Genomic DNA, 19525 nt, shown 5'->3' with positions numbered 1-19525 from the left:
TAACAATATAACGTGACAATAAGGTCGTAACTGCACTATGCAGATAGATGGTGTATACTGGGAAATTTTTGTACCCCTTGGTTTCGAGTGTGGTGCTTAAAAATCTCATAGCCTTATGCCTTCAAGCTAAAGAGAATAGGGACACCCCTACCCCTTCACGTAAGTGCAAAAAGAGGGGTCGGGGTAAGGGGGAGGACTACGGGAGAGAATTTGTATTGGGTCTATTTCTTATCTGTGTGGCTCTCCAGCTCTGACTTGTGAATTAATCTAAATAAAAATGCTTATTCACCAATATTAAATACATTGATCTTTACACTAACCAGCAGAGTTGGTATTAAGAACAGACACAACATTTTAAATCAGTATGAAACATCATAATATGACTCGCAGAACAAAGGTAACAACAACAAACCAAACACTACTTTGACAGCGTTAAGCAACCCAATTATAAAGAGAGAGAGAGAGGGAGAGGAAGAGAGAGGAGAAAAAAAGCCCCCTCTATTGCCATTGTTTGTTCTGCTGAGTGCCTTTGAGGGAGCTGTGGATAGAGGGAGGTCTAAGTATCCATTTAGCGCACAACACCCAGACAGTGCAAGGGAAATAAGCGTGCCTTTCTGTCAGGAGTCAGAACAAGGGATTACATCATGCCAGACTTGAAAGCAGCAGATCCAGACAGCCACTCGATGAGAGACAAAAAGAGAATCTCTAACCAAGAGGAGGATGATGTAACTTGACACATTTATTGTATTCCGAGCACGGGACGGAGCTCGAGGTAATTGCTAGCCAAACTGAAAGCTTGGATATTTATGTTAGGTGGCGGGGAAACAAAAGAAGCACTGTTTTAAGTTTAACGACGCATCCTGTCATGCTTTTTATCATATCTGCCTATTAACAAGCACTCTTTAAAGGCAACTTGGGAAAAAAAGGGGGAAATAGTCAGCATGCTACCTATCTCGTGCGGCCAGGCCCCAAATCAAATAACGCAGCCGGCGAGACTGATTACCACATGAGAGAGAGAGAGAGAGAGAGAGAGAGAGAGAGAGAGAGAGAGTGAGTCTGCCAAAAATAGAGCTTTAATTTCATTAGAAATGAAGAATCATGTTTCTCAACATCAGCAGAGTTTCAAGGCTGTCAGGGGATCCGGGCTATGGAAAAGATCCGCAGGAGTGTAACTGCCGGCCACACAGAGGTTAGCTGCAAAAATGCCCTATTTTAGCACAATGACGTAATCACTTACAGGCACAAAAAGCTTGCTAAGTTTGGTGTGCTGTGACAAACCTGCACGCAGGCTGGACAGGAAGTAAAAGCACACAATAGGAAAGGGTGTAGGCAAGACATCACTCAGTGAGAGTAACAGAACGGGCGATTGAGTCAGTGGCTCATATCTGCAGACATCAATATTGCCTTTGTCATCCTTTAATGTCAAGCTGAGGTTTGCATAACTGCATTTTTAAGTGACCTATGAACTGCCAATGAGTAAATCAGATTTAAGTTCTCATAAAGAGGTCACGATGGTCATTTAGTACTTGGAAGGGAAAGGTAAAACTTGCACACCCTGGATTCAAAGAAATGTGACTTTAAAGGAGACACGAAACACTAAAACACTTTTTTTTTTTAGCTGTTGAGAGTCGTATATGTGTCCCACACTGCTGAATACACTATAAGGACACATATATTTCACATATTTCAAGTGAAAATTGGCTGTTTTTGCGTTGTTTCTAGTAAATTCGTACTTCCGATTTGAAACGAATTTTTGAAGCTGTGTCACGGCCATGAGATCTTAGCGTTTATTTCAGCCTGTAGACTGGACGTCTGTGCCTGGAAGTACCGTATTACGTCTCTGAGTGTGTTGCATTAATGCATGAGTAAGACTTGGTTCAAACCAATCAGCACGCTCTATTGTGTATGCTCTGCAACTTCATTAATATGCATGCTAGCTTCCAAGACTGTACCTGAAACAGTGTTCAGACGGCAGAGAGACACCACGTTGCGTTGCCAAAAGTGGGAAAAGAACAAGAATTGTTTGGAGATACGGGTCGTCCGTGTTGTATTTATAATATGCTGCAGTGAAGGCTTTGTTTTCATTTTCTCTCTATGAGAGCACTGCTGGACTCACGTGTGGATCTGTGCATGTGACAGGTGGAAGAAATACATTTGTACGGAACATTTTTTACCCAAGAGCTTTTCGCATCTGGAAATTGTGAAATCTGGATTTGCTGCTCGTCTACTTTAAAAAAAGATGCAGCTACATGTATGTATGATTGTCCTGTCTCCACAGATTTGGTAAATGTGTGCGATTCTACCCCTTAGCCCCTCCCCCTACCCCTAACCCTCGTTTTGCGTGTTCACATGAAGAGGTAGGGGTCTCAAAATTCTCTTTAGCTTGAAGGCATAGGGCTAAGAAGAAAGGATACCCCTTGAAACAGAGATTTTTTTAGGACACACTCAAAACCAAGGGGTACAAAATTTTCCCAGAATACACCAGCCACGTCAATATTATGAATTTGTACAACAAACAAGCATATGTTTTAAAGGTGCAGTATGTAAATTTGACATCCAGTGGTTGAACTAGGTATTGCACTCCAGGATCAAAACAAACAAAAGCGCAGGTTGCTAGATTGAGGCGAGGAGCGAGTGATTTGAATCGTGCTCTAAATTAAAGCAACGGCAACCGATAGAAGTAATATTTTCCATATTAAAAGGATTTTTTGTTCCAGATTTTGTTCTAACCAACACCTCGAATTGATATATTAGAAACGGCTTCTATTTCTCACAAGTGAACAACAGAAAACTGACAATGATCACCTCAGGTAAACCTCATGTGTTTTAATCAGAGTTAAATGCTAACAATGTGAGTTTGAATGCCATTTTACAGGACATTTGCCATACTACTGAAAGCAGCAGCAGATAGTTCACCTCAGATATTGAAATGGAGCTTTAGAACTAAACATGTGATTCAGCATCTACATTTAATAATGTTAAAGAGGGTTAATATGTATTAAACTGATTATAAACCTTACCATTTCATAAGTGAGTGCTTCTGAATAGCTGTATTTAAATTTCTGTCATTTTTCGTCTGGTGCAAACAGGCAAATTGCTCAACACTACGCATCTCGTCATGAAGCGCGTTTATAGTGTAACCTGCTGAACTACTCATCTATTGTTTATGTTCGTAATATTTATATTATTTGCTAATTAATAACCTCATGTGAAATTGAATCTTTCTCATTTTTGAGTTCATATGATACTGTCCACCGGAGGTCGCGTTTCACTCACGGACACATGCTTTCAGAACCTTTCGATATGAATGAATGAAATATGCGGTTTTCCACCAAGACAACACTAAAGTGCTAAAATATAATTGGCTAAAACGCCATTGGACAGGTTAAAAGAACATAAATAAAGAGAGCGTTCTGGAGAAATGCAGAATATCTGACTTTTGTTTTTCAGCATTGTTTTTCAGATAAACAAGAATGTTCACCTGGCATGTTTCTTAAATATCTGCAAACATATTATGGTATGTTTATGCTTTAGAAGAGTCAAAAACGTACATATAGCACCTTTAAAACATTTCATAATGGTGTTCGTGTTTTATTGTCATGTTTAAAAAAAAAACGCAAAAGTAAAAACCGGTAAATTTCACTATCTATGATCCATAATAATACCTCCTGTTAAGCAGTCCCACAACATTCTGAAACTCAATGTGGCTCAAATACCCTGTCAGAAAAGTCTAGTGGCTGGGAATGACCTTTTTACACTGTCTGGTATTCACCTTATTCTCCGCCATTTGAATCTTTTTGGCTTGAGACTTCCGGTCTCATTCACTTCCATTCATTTTTTGACGTTAAAAACTGCTCGTTACGCTGCTTGATGTTGCAATTTGATATTTTCTTATAATATTATTCTACTTGGTCTGTATAGTCATGCAAACATTTGTTTGTAGAGCAAGTAGTTTGACTGTTTTCTGCCGTTTATTATTCCTAGTCATTTCTCCCATAGGCGACTGAATCGGAAGTTCTAAGACAATCGCGAAAACAGGCGCACTTCCGCATTTTAGAATAAGGTCAATATTGTTAATGTTGTTTTTGTGTGTTTACATAGATGAATATGACCAGGGTGTAAAATGCACAATAAAGTTACGATCTTATTGCCACATTATATCATTATGATAACATGATGTCTTCAATGATTTCCTAAAGGTAAATACCAAAAAAACAACAACAAAAAAAAACACAACTGGAATCACTACAGCAGTCGCGATCGTCAATCTCAAGTGATTGTGATTACATATGATGAGGTGTGCAGATGTTGTAGTGGTAAATTTTGAAGGCCTTCCACATCACACTTTGTTTCAAGGGCCAAGAGGAAGGGGTAGGGGTTAAAAAAATAGAATTGGGATTGGGTATTAAGAACTGTTTAGAATCACAAAAACATACATAATTAGGTATAAAATGAAATGTCATTTAGTATAATGTGTCATTTAAAACACAAAATGTCATTTAAACAAAAATGATGTTACTTATTTTACAGTATTTATGTTCAAAAAATGTTTGCTCCCTAAAGAGATAAATCCCCCCAACATACAATTATGTCATTAACATTACTTTTTCCATGAATTTGAGATTTTCTTCCAACAGTAACAAAAAACAGTACGCACTGACATACAAAGTGAGAAAAACAAATACCATGGAAGTACAGGTTAGTTACACGTTACAAATAGTTACAGGTTGCCAACATTATTCAAAATATCGTTAACTGTCACCTTCAAGTAGGGCTGGGTGATTTGGCCTAAAATACAATTGAATCGATTCAAAAATTGAAACAGTCTTCCTAGCACAGTTATAGAAGCAGACAGACTCTGTCAGTTTAAAACCTGAATAAAGACACATCTCTTTGCATTTGCATACAGATACAACACAAATTTGAAATCTAAATCTTCCAGTTAGTCTGCATTATTTAGGGCATGTATTTTGTGGTCTCCAAAAATCTATATAGAGGTACGTTTTCAGAATGAGCCTGGGTTGTGTTTATTAAATTAAGGTTGCATTACTTGATTGTAAAATAATTGAAGGAAACACACCATCCCTACTATCTATGATTATTTTTTGAACATCAACAGTGAACAACTAAAACACATAGCCTAAAACAAACTTTTCTTATTCAAAAAAAAAAAAAAATGCAAATAAATAAAAAAAACTGATATATATATATATATATATATATATATATATATATATATATATATATATATATATATATATATATATATATGACTCATATACTCATATAATAACTCATATACATCCTGTAAATTATATTTTAAACAGTGCATTTCTTGCATCTTCTGTAAACAAATACTTTAATGTAAATAATAATTTTAATGTAATGGACCCTACTTGTGCGCTCAACACAGAAGTATAAAATAAATCAGAGCAGCGTTTTATGACTCCATATGCTTTAGGGAAAGTAATAGAATAAATTTATCTGGAAAAAGTTGATCAATTATAAATTCTGAATGTGGATTTCGATTGCTTTTCGATTAATCATCTAGCCATTCAAGTAATTTTACACAGAAAATACTACCACCAAACTTTTGAACAGCAGCGTGCACAACAAAGAATAATATACTGCAGTTGGGGAAGTATTTACTCAAAGTTTCACACTGGAAAGAGTGCCGAAAATCTAAACCGTTTTTGTAGGCATTGGCTCAACTTCCTCATTCGAATCTTCTCTGTCTTTAACCACAAAAGCAGAAATGGTTCCGCACGAGCTTAAGCAAGCTTGCCAAAGTGGAAGTGAATTTTGATCAGATTCTAATTTTGAAATGTACTTATTCAGCCTCTTACTGTGTCGCCGGAGAACAGGCCCAACCACCTGTTACAGATTACATCCTGTGAAGCGCAGGAAGAGCCAGACCCAGTGTTTTATATTCAAAAATGCACCCTCTTTAGTTTGTGGTAGGGTGTGTGTGTGTGTGTGTGTGTGTGTGTGTGTGTGATTGTGGCACATGTCTTAGGCTTAAAAACATCCTCGAAATGATTATGGAGAGATATCAGAGGTCTCAAACAAGTTATGTCACTCCAGTTCATAAAGGACCGTGCCAGCGCTTGCAAAAGTTGCATTTCACTCTCTCGTGTTAATTTTTGGCAGCTGGAGGAGAATGTCAGTGACAACAGACAGCTAGAAAGAAAAATTTAAGGAAGAAACTGTTGCAGAACTTGATTAAAAACATCCGAACATTAAAAAAAGGTTTTTTTCCAGCCAAACAGCAAGCTGAATCGGTCAGGAAATCGCACCGGAGTTGGCAAAGCACCTCTGGCCATAACGTATGTTCCATAACCCCAGTCAAACCGCTAACCTGAAATGTTCAGTAATATATCAGAGGAAACAAATCAGAGTCAAGTCCTGAGAGTGCTGCGATCCACATCAGGCACACCACAGCCCAGCAGCACGCATACGCTTCATTCATCTTTTGTAAATGATACACGCTCATATTTCCTCCTCATTTCCCTTGCACATGGAAAGCCACTGGGAAAACCAAAAGTCTATTGAATGAAAGGGCAAGGCTGTAAGGACGTGACTGTTGCTGCTTTCAGGTTAAAAGAAATATGACTGTGCTGGATTTTCTTGGGTTCTATGGCTATTCTGCTAATATCACCACATATGAGCAGATGTCATACAGTAAAGAAACCGTTGAAGGTCATCTAATATAGTGCTCATTTTGAATCAAGCTCTGAAAATCATTTGCAAAACAGATATTTAAAAGCTTCTGAAAGCCAGGAATGCACATTATGAATCCCATGAAGCTTGAGAATGAGCTCTTAAAACTTTTCATACTGTATTTACACTTTGATGTAAAACAATATAACACTCCTTGATAAAAAATTGTTTCTAAACAAGGCAAAAAAACAACAACAAAACAATCAGGTTTATTTCTGTAAAATATTTAAGAAAGAGATACAAAGATAATTAGTCAATTTAACTTAACACAACTGGGTTGCCGAAAAAAAAAAGTAAAATAACAGCCCTTAAACTACAGAAATTTACTGTAAAACAACATTAAATTGCAGAAAATTCCTTAATTTAAACTTCTGGTAATTTTATGTAATTCAAGCTCTGTTATTTTACAGTAAATTTCTGTCATTTAACGGTTGTTATTTATATATTTAAACTGTAATATTAAGATTTTTTAGGGTCGTTTTTACTTTGTCGCTTTTTAGAGTGCAGTTTTTGTTTTTTTTACTGAATGTAATTGTTCAGTGTTTATTTCTGAGCCATTTTTGTTCGTTTTAATGTGTTTTCTTTTTAAGCAGTGGAAGTATATGGAATCTAACTATGCTATTGTAATGTGAAGTGACGTTGACAAGGGAGATGCAGATCCAAATGCAGATTTATTGAACAGAATGGTCAGGCAAGCAATGGTCAACATGGGCAAACAGATGTATCCAGGCAATTCAGTCGTGGTCATAAAACAGGCAAATGGTCAAAGGCAGGCAGCAGGCAGGAATAAACAATAAAACAAAGCGAGAGTCAAACACACAACAAGCAAGGAAAACACGTTCACATGAACTGTTTAACATGAATCAGCCATGAGTGTCTCAAAGTGAGCCGCATATACAGTTGAATCAGAATTATTAGACCGCCTTTTTTTTTTTTTTTCCCAATTTCTGTTTAACAGAGAGAAGATTTTTTCGACACATTTCTAAACATAATAGTTTTAATAACTCATCTCTAATACCTGATTTATTTTATATTTGCCATGATGACAGTAAATAATATTTGACTAGATATTTTTCAAGACACTTCTTTACAGCTTAAAGTGAAATTTAAAGGCTTAACTATGTTAATTATATTAACTTAGCAGGTTAAGGTAATTAGGCAAGTCATTGTATAACGATGGTTTATTCTGTAGACTATCAAAAAGAAATATAGCTTAAGTTATAGCTAATAATTTTGACCTTAAAATGTTTTTGAAAAAAATGAAAAACTGCTTTTATTCTTCCCAAAATAATGCAAATAAGGCATTATACAGAAGTGAAAATATTATCAGACATACTGTGAAAATTTCCTTGCTCTGTTAAACATAATTTGGGAAATATTTAAAAAAAAAAAAAAATTGAAAGGGGGGCTAATAATTCTGACTTTACCTGTATGTGTGTGTAATCAGTACTTGAGCAGCATAAGCTGTGTGAGTGCAATCAATGCAGACTTGGAGCAGGTGTGTGTGTGTGTGTGTGTGTGTGTGTGTGTGTGTGTGTGTGTGTGTGTGTGTGTTGCATGACAGGACAGGTTTACTGTATATTTAGACATTGTAGTCCGTGTAAATGTGAATGTTCTCCGGTGATTTATGAAGGTTAGGTCGCATAATATCGTAATAAACAAAGTATAATCAATAAGTCAACATTATCGAACTTTATGTTTTACACATCGGATGCCCCTTCCAGCCGCAACCAAGTGCTGGAAACACCCATACATACTCATATTCACAAACACACTCATACACTATGGCCAATTTAATTCATCTAATTCACCCATAGTGCATATCTTTGATTTGTGGGGGAAACCAGAGCACCTGGAGGAAAACCCACACGAACACGGGGAGAACATGCAAATTCCACACAGAAATGCCACCTGGTCCAGCAGGGACCTGATCCAGTGACCTTCTTGCTGTGAGGCGACATTTTCAAGTCATATGGACTGTTTTAGGTCAAGTTTAATGTAATGTAAGTTCACCTGACTTGTACTGTAATGTTGATATGATTGAATTTGATTTCAATTTTAGTGTCTAGTTGTCTATAAAGAGATATTTTATATACAAATAAAGCTTAAAAACAGAAAATATTGTGATATAATAAATATTACCATTCAATATAGAAAAACAGAGAATAAACATATGCATTTAGTAAATTTTAAGTTATTTAAATCTTATCTGACAAAAAAAAAAAATCACTGTCAAAGGGACAAAATCAGGTTGTTTAATGGACAGTGGTAAAGATTGATAAAGATTTCAGTTATTATTTTAAATTGTATTATTACATTAAAATGTATCGTTAATTTTTGAGTAAAATTATCTATCTATCGATGGATGGATAGATGGATAGATAGATAGACAGACAGACAGACAGACAGATCATTTTTAGATCGTTTTACTAAAAAATGAAGGATACATTTCACTGTTTACAATTTAGAGCTAGAATCAACTTTTAATGTTTTAATGCTTGAAACCCATTTATGTATTCTCCTAACTTAGGGCAAGAGTTACAGACTTACAGCATTCTTTCAACTTCCAAACCTCATTTTGCTTTTGCATTGGTAATCATTTTCACACACATTAGACCTAAAGACCTAAAAATTGAGGTCAATAGGCACTCTGAGGAGTCGTGCTGTGATGAAGCAGGAAGTGTGAGGCATTCGTTTTTTTTTTCAGCATGCAGCTCGAATCTGTGAAAATTATTTCCAGACTGCATTTCAGCAAGTGCCAGTGGCTCATACCTGACTACTGCCCCCAACTGTCCAGCAGCTGCCATTACACACACAACTGCTAACACGGTGACATCATAGCAAACAGGACAATGAAGAAAAAATGAAGAAAAAATGAACACATTTTATAGGTTTTACTAGTAACATCATTTGGAAGAACATCAAGCTTTTTATTTTTTTTCCCCTTTATAGTTAATGCACTATAAATATGCAGCATGCATTATCATATTAATGATACATTTACAATTTAAAATAAAAATGGGGTGACACAGTGGCTCAATGGTTAGCAAAAAGGTTGCTGTTTTGAGTCGAGGCTGGGGCACTTGGTCTTTCTGTTTGGAGTTTATATGTTTTCCCTGTTTTGGCGTAGGTTTCCACAGGGTGCTCCGGTTTCCCCACAGCCCAAAGACATGCCCTATTGGATGAACTAAACTGACCGTCGTGTATTAGTGTGTGTGTGTGTGAATGAGTGTGTATGGGTGTTTTCCAGTACTGGGTTGCGGCTTTGTAAAACATATGCTGAATAATGTGGCAGTTGATTTCGCTGTGGCGACCCCTGATGAACAAAGGGACTAAGCCAAAGGAAAATTAATGAATAAATAACAATTGGTGGAATGTTTAATTGTAATTGTAACACTTTAGTTTAAGTACTATTTCTCACTATTAACTAGTGGCTTATTACCTATTTATTATTAAAATATTGATTGTTTGTTTGTACTTGATGTATATTCAGCATGATCTTTTTTTACACACCTAATCCTACCCCACAGCTAAGCCCAACTGCTAGCTTCACTGTTAGACATTGCCACAATTTTACAGTTACTTACTTCAAAAAGACACAGTGAAACACCATGTACATTCTTTAAGGTTAATGACTGCAATTTGCACTGCATTAAGGGTCTTTTTAGAACACACTATTGAAAAAAACATTTACAGGTAGGTTACTTAAAGAACAGTTATGACAAATTACTGGCAACAATGCTTCCAGTAATTTTTTTACCACAAAAATACAGTGTTAATAACTATTCATAAACAGGAAATTGGGAGTATACAGATATAAAATGTCATAATAAATGTTTTTTTTTATAGTTTAAGTTAATTTATCTATAAAAACACATTTAAAACAGCCACATGACGGACCATAGTGCTGTCCATTAGACAAAGTAAAATAAAAATACAGATTATAAAACACAAAAATAAGCCAAACGAAACGACTAAACGGCGTCACGATAGCGCAGTGGGTAGAACGATTGCCTCACAGCAAGACCGTCATTGGTTCGAGCCTTGATTGGGTCAGTTGGCATTTCTGTGTGGAGTTTGCATGTTCTCCCTGTGTTGGTTTCCTCCGGCTGCTCTGGTTTCACCCACAGTCCAAACACATGTGGAATAGGTGAATTGAATACGCTAAATTGTCCGTAGTGAATGTGTGTGAGTGCAAGAGTGTATGGGTGTTTCCCAGCAATTGAGTTGTATCCACTGCGTAAAAGATATGGTGGATAAGTTGGAGATTCATTGCTGTGGCGACCCTGATTAGTAAATGGACTGAATGAATGAATGAATGAATGAATGAATGAATGAGAAACATTTCAAAATGAAGCAGAAAAGACTATTAAAATAATATTTAAAAATAGAATAGTTTATAAATAGTTTTTAAAATAGAAAGAGAGATTTGTATCGTGAAATAAAGTGTGGTAAATCAAATTTCTTCATGTAACAGCCAAAAAGCTTTTTTTTTCATTAAAAATGTTGAAAGCTATTTAATACATCTGTGAAAAAAAGTGATACTTTTTAAAAGATTTGAACAGCAGAACAGCATATATATCTCTGAAAAGGATTTGTTATACATTAATAACTGTCACTTTAAATTAATCTAATGGATATTTCCAGAATGAAATCATTTCTGTAAAAACAAAGCAACCCCAACATTTTGAGAAATATTGTATGTGTAACATATGTTGAAGTTTAAACATAACCACTGCAATTATGTGGACAATTTATATAAATTGCCCTATACAATGAGCACAATAATAAATCAGTCCTAAGGGCCCCATAAATACATCTAAATTTTTTAAGAAACCAAAAATAAGAACTGCACCTCTGCTAGAGTAATTTTCCTTTAAAATATGATACCGATGAATACAGATGTAGCTAGGACAAAAAAGGTTACAAAACCTCAAAAGGAATTTGATAATATGTGCACAGAAAACAAAGATGTATGTAGGAGAAGAGGAAAAAAAAACAATACAAATGAAAAACACAGCCCACTAAAACCCAAAGATCAGAAGGGTTCAAGGAATTTCAAGAAATGGCAGTAATGTGTCTCCCAGGAGCAGTGTTTTTCTGAACACAGGGGTTTTCTCACAGTAAAACCAAGTACTGACACAAAACAGAATAACACTTAAAAGAGTCCAAAAAGCCATGTCTTGTTGAAGTGGCTTTAAAATAACTATGATTTGACAGAGACACAGTTAAATGAGAGCCTACATTGACTGCAGCCTGCCAGACAATAAATCAACTTAATCTCTTTGGAAAAAAGACTCCAAATCTCAATACAGAAAACTGGGCAATCATTTGTGAACAATCTAAAAGGGAACGTTTGGGGAAAAAGAGATAAATATCGTAATTTATTCACCATCCACTCGTTCCAGTATCTTTCTTCCGCTGACCAAAAAAGGTTGATTGTTGATGGTAACATTTGACTATAGTATTTTTGTTACTATGGGAGCCAGTGGTTACCATCAACTGTCTAGCAATCAGCATTCTTCAAAATATCCTTTTGTATTTACTAAAAGACATAATCATACAGGTTTAAAGCAACTTGGGAGTGATAAGATGATTTTGTGATGGTGAACAATATGACTTTTTAAAAGAACACTCCATTTTTACTTAACATTATGCAAATTTTACAAGACACCTATTTCAACAGTTGATTTTTACAATTTATTTGATCCATTTAGCTGAGATCTAAGTCTGGGAGGGCGATTACAACTTCTAACACACAATTAAACACATATTTTGCAAACCACACAAAACAGGGCAACAATTTTAATTACACTTACATTTTATGATGCGAAGGAAGAAGAAACTGGTTCAACAGTTACTGATAAAGACCGACAAAGTCCCATACATAACAGCAGGGGCGATTTTAGTATTTTTTTATTTTAGGAGTGCTTAACTCCTTCTAACCTAAATATATATATATATATATATATATATATATATATATATATATATATATATATATATATATATATATATATATATATATATATATATATATATATATATATATATATATATTATATATATATATATATATATATATATATATATATTTTTTTTTTTTTTTTTTTTTTTTTTTTTAGGTTAGAAGGAGTTAAGCACTCCTAAAATAAAAAAATACTAAAATCGCCCCTGCTGTTATGTATGGGACTTTATATATATATATATATATATATATATATATATATATATATATATATATATATATATATATATATATATATATAAAGCCTAATATTAATAAGTTAATATTAAGCCTAATATTTACAAGTATAATACTAATACATATAAAAATGTTTGTTTAATATGGGTTGTATACTAGTATTCAACTGTATTATATAGACAGGCATAGCCATTCTGAATAAGCCAAATAGGCTCAACCCACCTGTTTATTGTAGTAAAAAACTTTCTATATTGTGCATAAGTGCATTTATTGTTTCCATGTATTAGAAAAATAAATTGCCACTTTTCTAATTAAATGGCATACATATATATAATATATACTTACATATATATTTTAACTTACAGGCTAGTTCACAGGCTACAGGCTACAGCCCCCCTAAAATAGGCCTAACAACGCCCATGCATAACAGTCTTTGTTCCTCCTTCATTTAATAGCCAACGGCTGACGCGTAGGTCGCGTAGGTAATTGTATCAAAAATTTGAAAACTGACAGGACCAAACACAGTACACGGTTAGCTATACAGTGGTGTTGTTGTGAAAATGAACTTTAACCCTTTTTTCCCCGCAGCGGAATCATCATCTTTCAAGGCATTTATTCATGATATGATCAGTCCCGCGATCCTGTTAATGTCTGAAGTCAAATGCGCTTTCACGTTTTACCAGATCTGTAACTACATATTTGGTGATATACCATATCGTCGCCAACGCTTTCAAGAAAAGATCTAAACCCGACTTGATTCATTTATTCGACTTTGAGTCGACTATTTAGTTAAAAAATCAGCTTTTTTCAAAATGGTGCACTTTCACTGTGCACTTTCATCCTCAGCTGGATGTTTTCATTCACTTAGTGCTGTGTTACACGCTGCATGGAAGCTCATTTTCAAATACGCAGAATAGGGGCTCTTTAAATAAAAATAAACAAATCTAAATGCTTTTGAGAGAGAGAGAGAGAGAGAGAGAGAGATGCTAATGTTTTAGTTCATTGATTTATGCTAAGCTAAACTAAAAATGCTCTCAACAGACCTGAAGTAGGGCTCAATGGATTAAAAAAAAAAGTGAAAACTCCAGGCGACAGGTAAAAAAAAGTAGTGTTTCTTTAGGGCTTCTTACAGCCTCAACCCTCTTTGAAATTGCATTCAGTTTTGTAAGAGTCCTGTGCAACTACACTGTGGCATTGATCACATGGCCTCCATCTCCATCCAGACCAATTCAGATTAATTTTTCAGCTGCTCCAGTGCAGCCGTTTTTTAGTGTATCAACAGAGCAGAGACCCATCTGCCTCTGCCCTACTTCTGCAGCATTGTGCGTGACACCGCAACCATTTAAAGTGCCGTTTTTTCGCTAGCGACTCCTTCACCATTTTCAGCTGTCTCATTCCATTTTTCATTCATCCCTTAATTTGCGATGCAGCTCTTTTTCTGAGCCTGTGACTTTTCCCTCGCCGTGTGCATTATTCACAGTTTCTCAGAACTTTCAACACCCAGAAGGCCCAAACCTGACTCCTCCATTTCCATATTTTCTACTTACAGACTTCTGTTTTACCATTTCAAACACGTCATACTGAGAATACCAATTTGGACCCTAATGCAAGACCTGCAGTCCAGAGGCAGCTGGAAAACAGTTTAAGGTTGAGATATGGGGTCTCTGAAGACCACCAGCCCAGGGCAAACCTGAATGGATGTATTAATGGAGTGGTGGACCTGTGCATTTGAAAGCAGATCTGAGGCTGCTGAACAAACAGTCCAGCTATTTTTATGTTATTCCATTATTATATGCTGGACAGTCCCTTTAAAAAGCTTTGGTTCCATGTAATGGGTGTCAAAGGTGAACAATTTACATTACCAACGTTCTTCAAAATATCTTCCACGTTCAACAGAAGTGGAATAAAGTGTGTTTGTGTGTGTGTGTGTGTGTGTGTGTGTGTGTGTGTGTGTGTGTGTGTGTGTGTGTGTGTCAACTGGCTGACAAAAGTGTTGAAACAACAAAATATTTAAGCAACCTTTGTCTTTTATTCAGAGGTAGCTAGAAAAATAAAAATACTGATAGATTTGCCATATTTGGAAGTAAAGATCCTTATCATTTTACAATGAAGGATAATTCTGTAAGCAATAAACCGACATGCCTTAATGTCCTGGATGGCATTTCATTCAATGTTTTGTCTTAGTTGCCTTCTTTTTTTGCCATTGGTTTATTTTAAACCTGTTGTTTAATTAACGTTCATTTTATATTTACATTTATTACCATTGACGGTGCTTTGTGTTTGTGTGTCACTGTGTGCAATGTCTATATAATAATTTCCAAATTAATTCATTTATTTTACATTAATATTTAATAAAACAAATTTGTAATTTTTTTTAATTCATTCATTCTTTCATTCATTCATTTTCTTTTCAGCTTAGACCCTTTATTAATCAGGGGTAGCCACAGCAGAATGAACCGCCAACTTATCCAGCATATGTTTTATGCAGCGAATGCCCTTCCAGCCACAAGTATGCTATTCTTATTATATAATTTATATGTTAGTTACATGGCCTTGCTAATTCAGCTGAAGCAGGCTGCTGGATTTGGGCCCCGCATAAATTAAAGGTTTAATTGTCAAATACAAGATGTACTAAAAATATGTTTACACATTTTCTTACTGTATTCTCTTATGCTTACCGATGTTTACAATGTTTTTCTTTATTTTGTAATTTCCAATAAATGTGTAAAGTTGTTAGTTGTGATTGAGCTTAATACAAGTAAAAATGCTTAAACTAAAGTTTACTTTAATAGAAGTTCACTTAATAGAGAATTTTGAATAACTTTTGAAATCTTCTATGGATATTTCTGAAATAAGACCAAATTAAAAAATGATGAGACTTCACTGGGATGCATTTTCAGCAGAAACAATGGCAGACAGCAAAACCAAAAGTCATATTTCAATTTTAAGGCCAAAGTGTGTGTTTATATGTGTCTGCGGCGATGTGGTAATGTACTCACAAGAACCCACGTCTCCTTGCAGCTGGAGGATTTGGGGAACTGGCATGGTTAAAACCACTACGTCAAACCGCTCTGGAGCTCCTTCTTTGCGACACACTTCCCAGCCAGTGTCTTTCCGGTGAATGTGAGTGACGTGTCGGTTGTAGAAAACCTCTGCTCCTGCTTGAGTGCGGAAGGGCACAGTTGGCAATGTTGCACAAGGAGCAAAAAAAGAGACAAAAAACAGAGAGAAACAGAAAAGAATATATAAAAGTCAAGCAGAAAGAAAAGAATTATTGAGAAGTCAAGATTTAGTTTAGGCGCATGCAAAGAGCTTTAATGAATTACTCATTTTAGAAAAAAAAGGCATATTTTGAAAAGAATAAACAAACCAAACAATTGCATAAAAAATCCATCAGAATTAGCTTACAATGTGTACAATGTATTTTTAAATCGCTTAAAAGAACAGTTTCCCCATAATTAACTCACCCACAAGCCATCATTGATGTAGTTTTATGACTTCTTTCCTGTCAAACGAACACAGTCTGAGTAGTTTTAAATTTTGTCCTGGCACTTCCATGTTGTATAATGGTGTTAGCTAGTGACTTTTATTATTAAGCTTCCAGAAATGTATAATTCATTCTTTAATTTTCTTTTCGGCTTAGTCTCTTCATTAATCTGGGGTCACCACAGCGGAATGAACTAACAACTTATCCAGCATATGTTTTACGCAGCGGATGCCCTTCCAGCTGCAACCCATCAATGGGAAACATCCATACACTTTCATTCACACACAAACACTACAGACAATTTAGCCAACCCAATTTACCTATAACGCATGGCTTTGGACTTCTGGGGGAAACCAGAGCACCCGAAGGAAACCCACGCCAACATGCAAACTCCACACAGCACCATATATCAATATACAATGCAATACTTTCTCCATTTGCATTTGTACACAGCACCTTATAACCTGTATATTTATAACAAACCTGTACATACAATTCAAAATCCAGATTTTTTGACTAACTGCATCTCGGTTTAATGTTTATGGTATTTCTTTTTTCCATATTTATTTTGTGTTGTCAGTTGTCACTTTATGTACACTGGTAGCTTCTGTAGACAAAACAAATTCCTTGTGTGTGTGAAGCACACTTGGCAATAACTCTGATTCTGATTCTGAGATAACGCACCATGTCATAAAGCGTGAATCATTTCAGACTGTTTTCTTGAATATGACAATGAGTTCACTGCACTCAAATTGCCTATACAATCACCAGATCTCAATTCAATAGAGCACCTTTGGGAGGTGGTGGAACAAGAAATGCGTATCATGGATGTGCAGTCGACAAATCTGCAGCAACTGTGTGATGCTTTCATGTGAATATGGACCAGAATCTCTGAGGAATATTTCTAGTACCTTGTTAAATCTATGTCATGAAGAATTAAGGCAGTTCTGAAGGCAAAAGGTCCAAGGGTCCAACCAGGTACTAGTAATGTCTACCTAATAAAGTGGCCAGTGAGTGTAAATCAAATAAGTTAGTCGCACAAAAACTGCATTCGGTCACCAATTGGGGTTTAAAATTTAGTTTTTTCTGTTACAAAAAACAAACGGTGCATTTAAAAGTTCATATTTCCCTACTAGTATATTAAAGGGCACCTTAGGTGAAAAATCTACTTTTCAAGCTGTTTGGACATACATGTCTGTAAGAATAGTGTATATTTTGTCATATTGGGGTGAAATAAAAACACCCAGTCCATTTTTAAAAATCGAACAACATAAAAACGGGGGACCAAAAGGAGCGGTTTTTTAGATGGACTGCAACTTTACGTAGGAGTGCGGTCCCCCCGCCCACCAATATTGATTGACAGCTGCGCACATTAACATGTCTCCGTAGTAATGCATAAAATCATATTGACAAGAGAGGACGAGCGCAAAGCAACCGGGATTAAAAGGTCTGTTCAGTTTGCTAGGATCATTAATCATCATCAGACGTGATCAAGAGTGAGTTTTACAAGTTTAACATGTTTTAAAACGTGTGCACGTGTGTAATGAAGTACAGCCATTCACTTCAGATTCACTTCATTAGCACAGCCGCGTGTCTCTCTCACTGTCTCTCTGTGTGTGTGTCTGCGCTACGTGTCTGTGGTATGTGTGTGTGTGTGTCTATGCCAGGGGTCGGCAACCCAAAATGTTGAAAGAGCCATACTGGACCAAAAAAAAACAAAAACAAATATGTCTGGAGCCGCAAAAAATTAAAAGCCTTATATAAGCCTTATAATGAAGGCAACACATGCTGTATGTATTTATATTAGCTATATTAGCCTACTATAAAAATTATTTAGTTGGCTACAAATACATACTGAGCCTTCATGATTGATGTTTTTTTTTTCCCTGCAGTGCATCCTGTAGAGAATGACGCACCACGTGACTACTCTGTTGTACGATGCCGTCTCAAGTTTAACTTAATTACAATATTAATGCATTATGTTTAATGTTCGAGTTTAACTTCATTACAATATTAATGAATTATGTTTAATGTTAAAGTTTAACTTCATTGCAATATCAATGAATTATGTTTAATGTTCAAGTTTAACTTAAATTAAATTAATGCATCATGTTTTGCTTTGATGAAATTAAAGAAATGCAGTAAAAAAAATCAGATTTTTGATGTTTTTTATTTTGAGAATTCCAAAAAACCACATCAAAATGAACGTGCATAACGTGCCCCTTACTGGGAATGTGCTCAACAAGGAAGGGTCAATCTCCAGGGGTGTGTGACAAGGAAAGACAGTCTCATTTTTTCCTTTCGCCACTTGCAAAATCTGCTCCCAAATGCAGTTTGCATATCAACGATCGCACCTTGTAAATAATCACTGTTGAGTGAGTGATCGGGATGGGCTTCTTTGAATTCTCTCAGGGAGGGAAAATGAGAGAGCGTGCCCCGCTGTACATCTTTGGCAAAGACAGCTTACGCTCCATGGCGCATCACACAGCCGCCGGATTGTTTACAACAGCCACCTGCCTATTCCGTGTGTCGCAGGCTATGACGCAAATCTTCGTTGACAGAAATGTTGAAAATAAATATTCTACACACTTTTACAGTATTAGAAAACGTTAAGATTGTTTGTCCTCCTATAGAAACCATATTAAAACAAAAATATATTTACCTCCCCCATCTTTTTCCGTTTTCAAACATTTTTTGAAAAAGCTCCAGGGAGCCACTGGGGCAGCGCTAAAGAGCCACATGCGGCTCTAGAGCCGCGGGTTGCCGACCCCTGGTCTATGCTATGTATGTGCGTGTGTGTCTGCGCTACGTGTCTGTGCTATGTGTGTGTGTGTGTGTGTGTGTGTGTCTGCATGTCTACGCTATGTATGTGCGTGTGTGTCTGCGCTACATGTCTGTGCTATGTGTGTGTGTGTGTCTGCCTGTCAACGCTATGTATGTGCGTGTGTGTCTGCGCTACGTGTCTGTGCTATGTGTGTGTGTGTGTCGGCCTGTCTACGCTATGTACGTGCGTGTGTGTCTGTGCTATGTATGTGTGTGTGTGTATGTGTTTGCATGTCTGCGCTGTGTGTGCGTGAACTCATTTTTGCAACTCCTTAAAAAATGCATCATAT

At 36.0% G+C, this 19525-nt stretch overlaps 1 protein-coding gene across 2 annotated transcripts in view; it reads right to left on the bottom strand.

Moving 5' to 3' along the window:
* Positions 1–19525, bottom strand: part of rnls (renalase, FAD-dependent amine oxidase) — a 122085-nt gene that overhangs the window by 96322 nt on the left and 6238 nt on the right. Inside the window, exon 4 of one of the 2 annotated variants that reach the window (XM_005169454.5) lies at positions 15925–16083. In XM_005169454.5, the coding sequence (XP_005169511.1) occupies positions 15925–16083 (159 nt within the window). 2 annotated transcript variants of the gene reach the window in all.

The sequence above is a fragment of the Danio rerio genome, chromosome 12 (assembly GCF_049306965.1).
Source record: "Danio rerio strain Tuebingen ecotype United States chromosome 12, GRCz12tu, whole genome shotgun sequence".
In the NCBI taxonomy this organism is placed as follows: Eukaryota; Metazoa; Chordata; class Actinopteri; order Cypriniformes; family Danionidae; genus Danio; species Danio rerio.
This window is presented reverse-complemented; position numbering and strand designations above follow the sequence as displayed.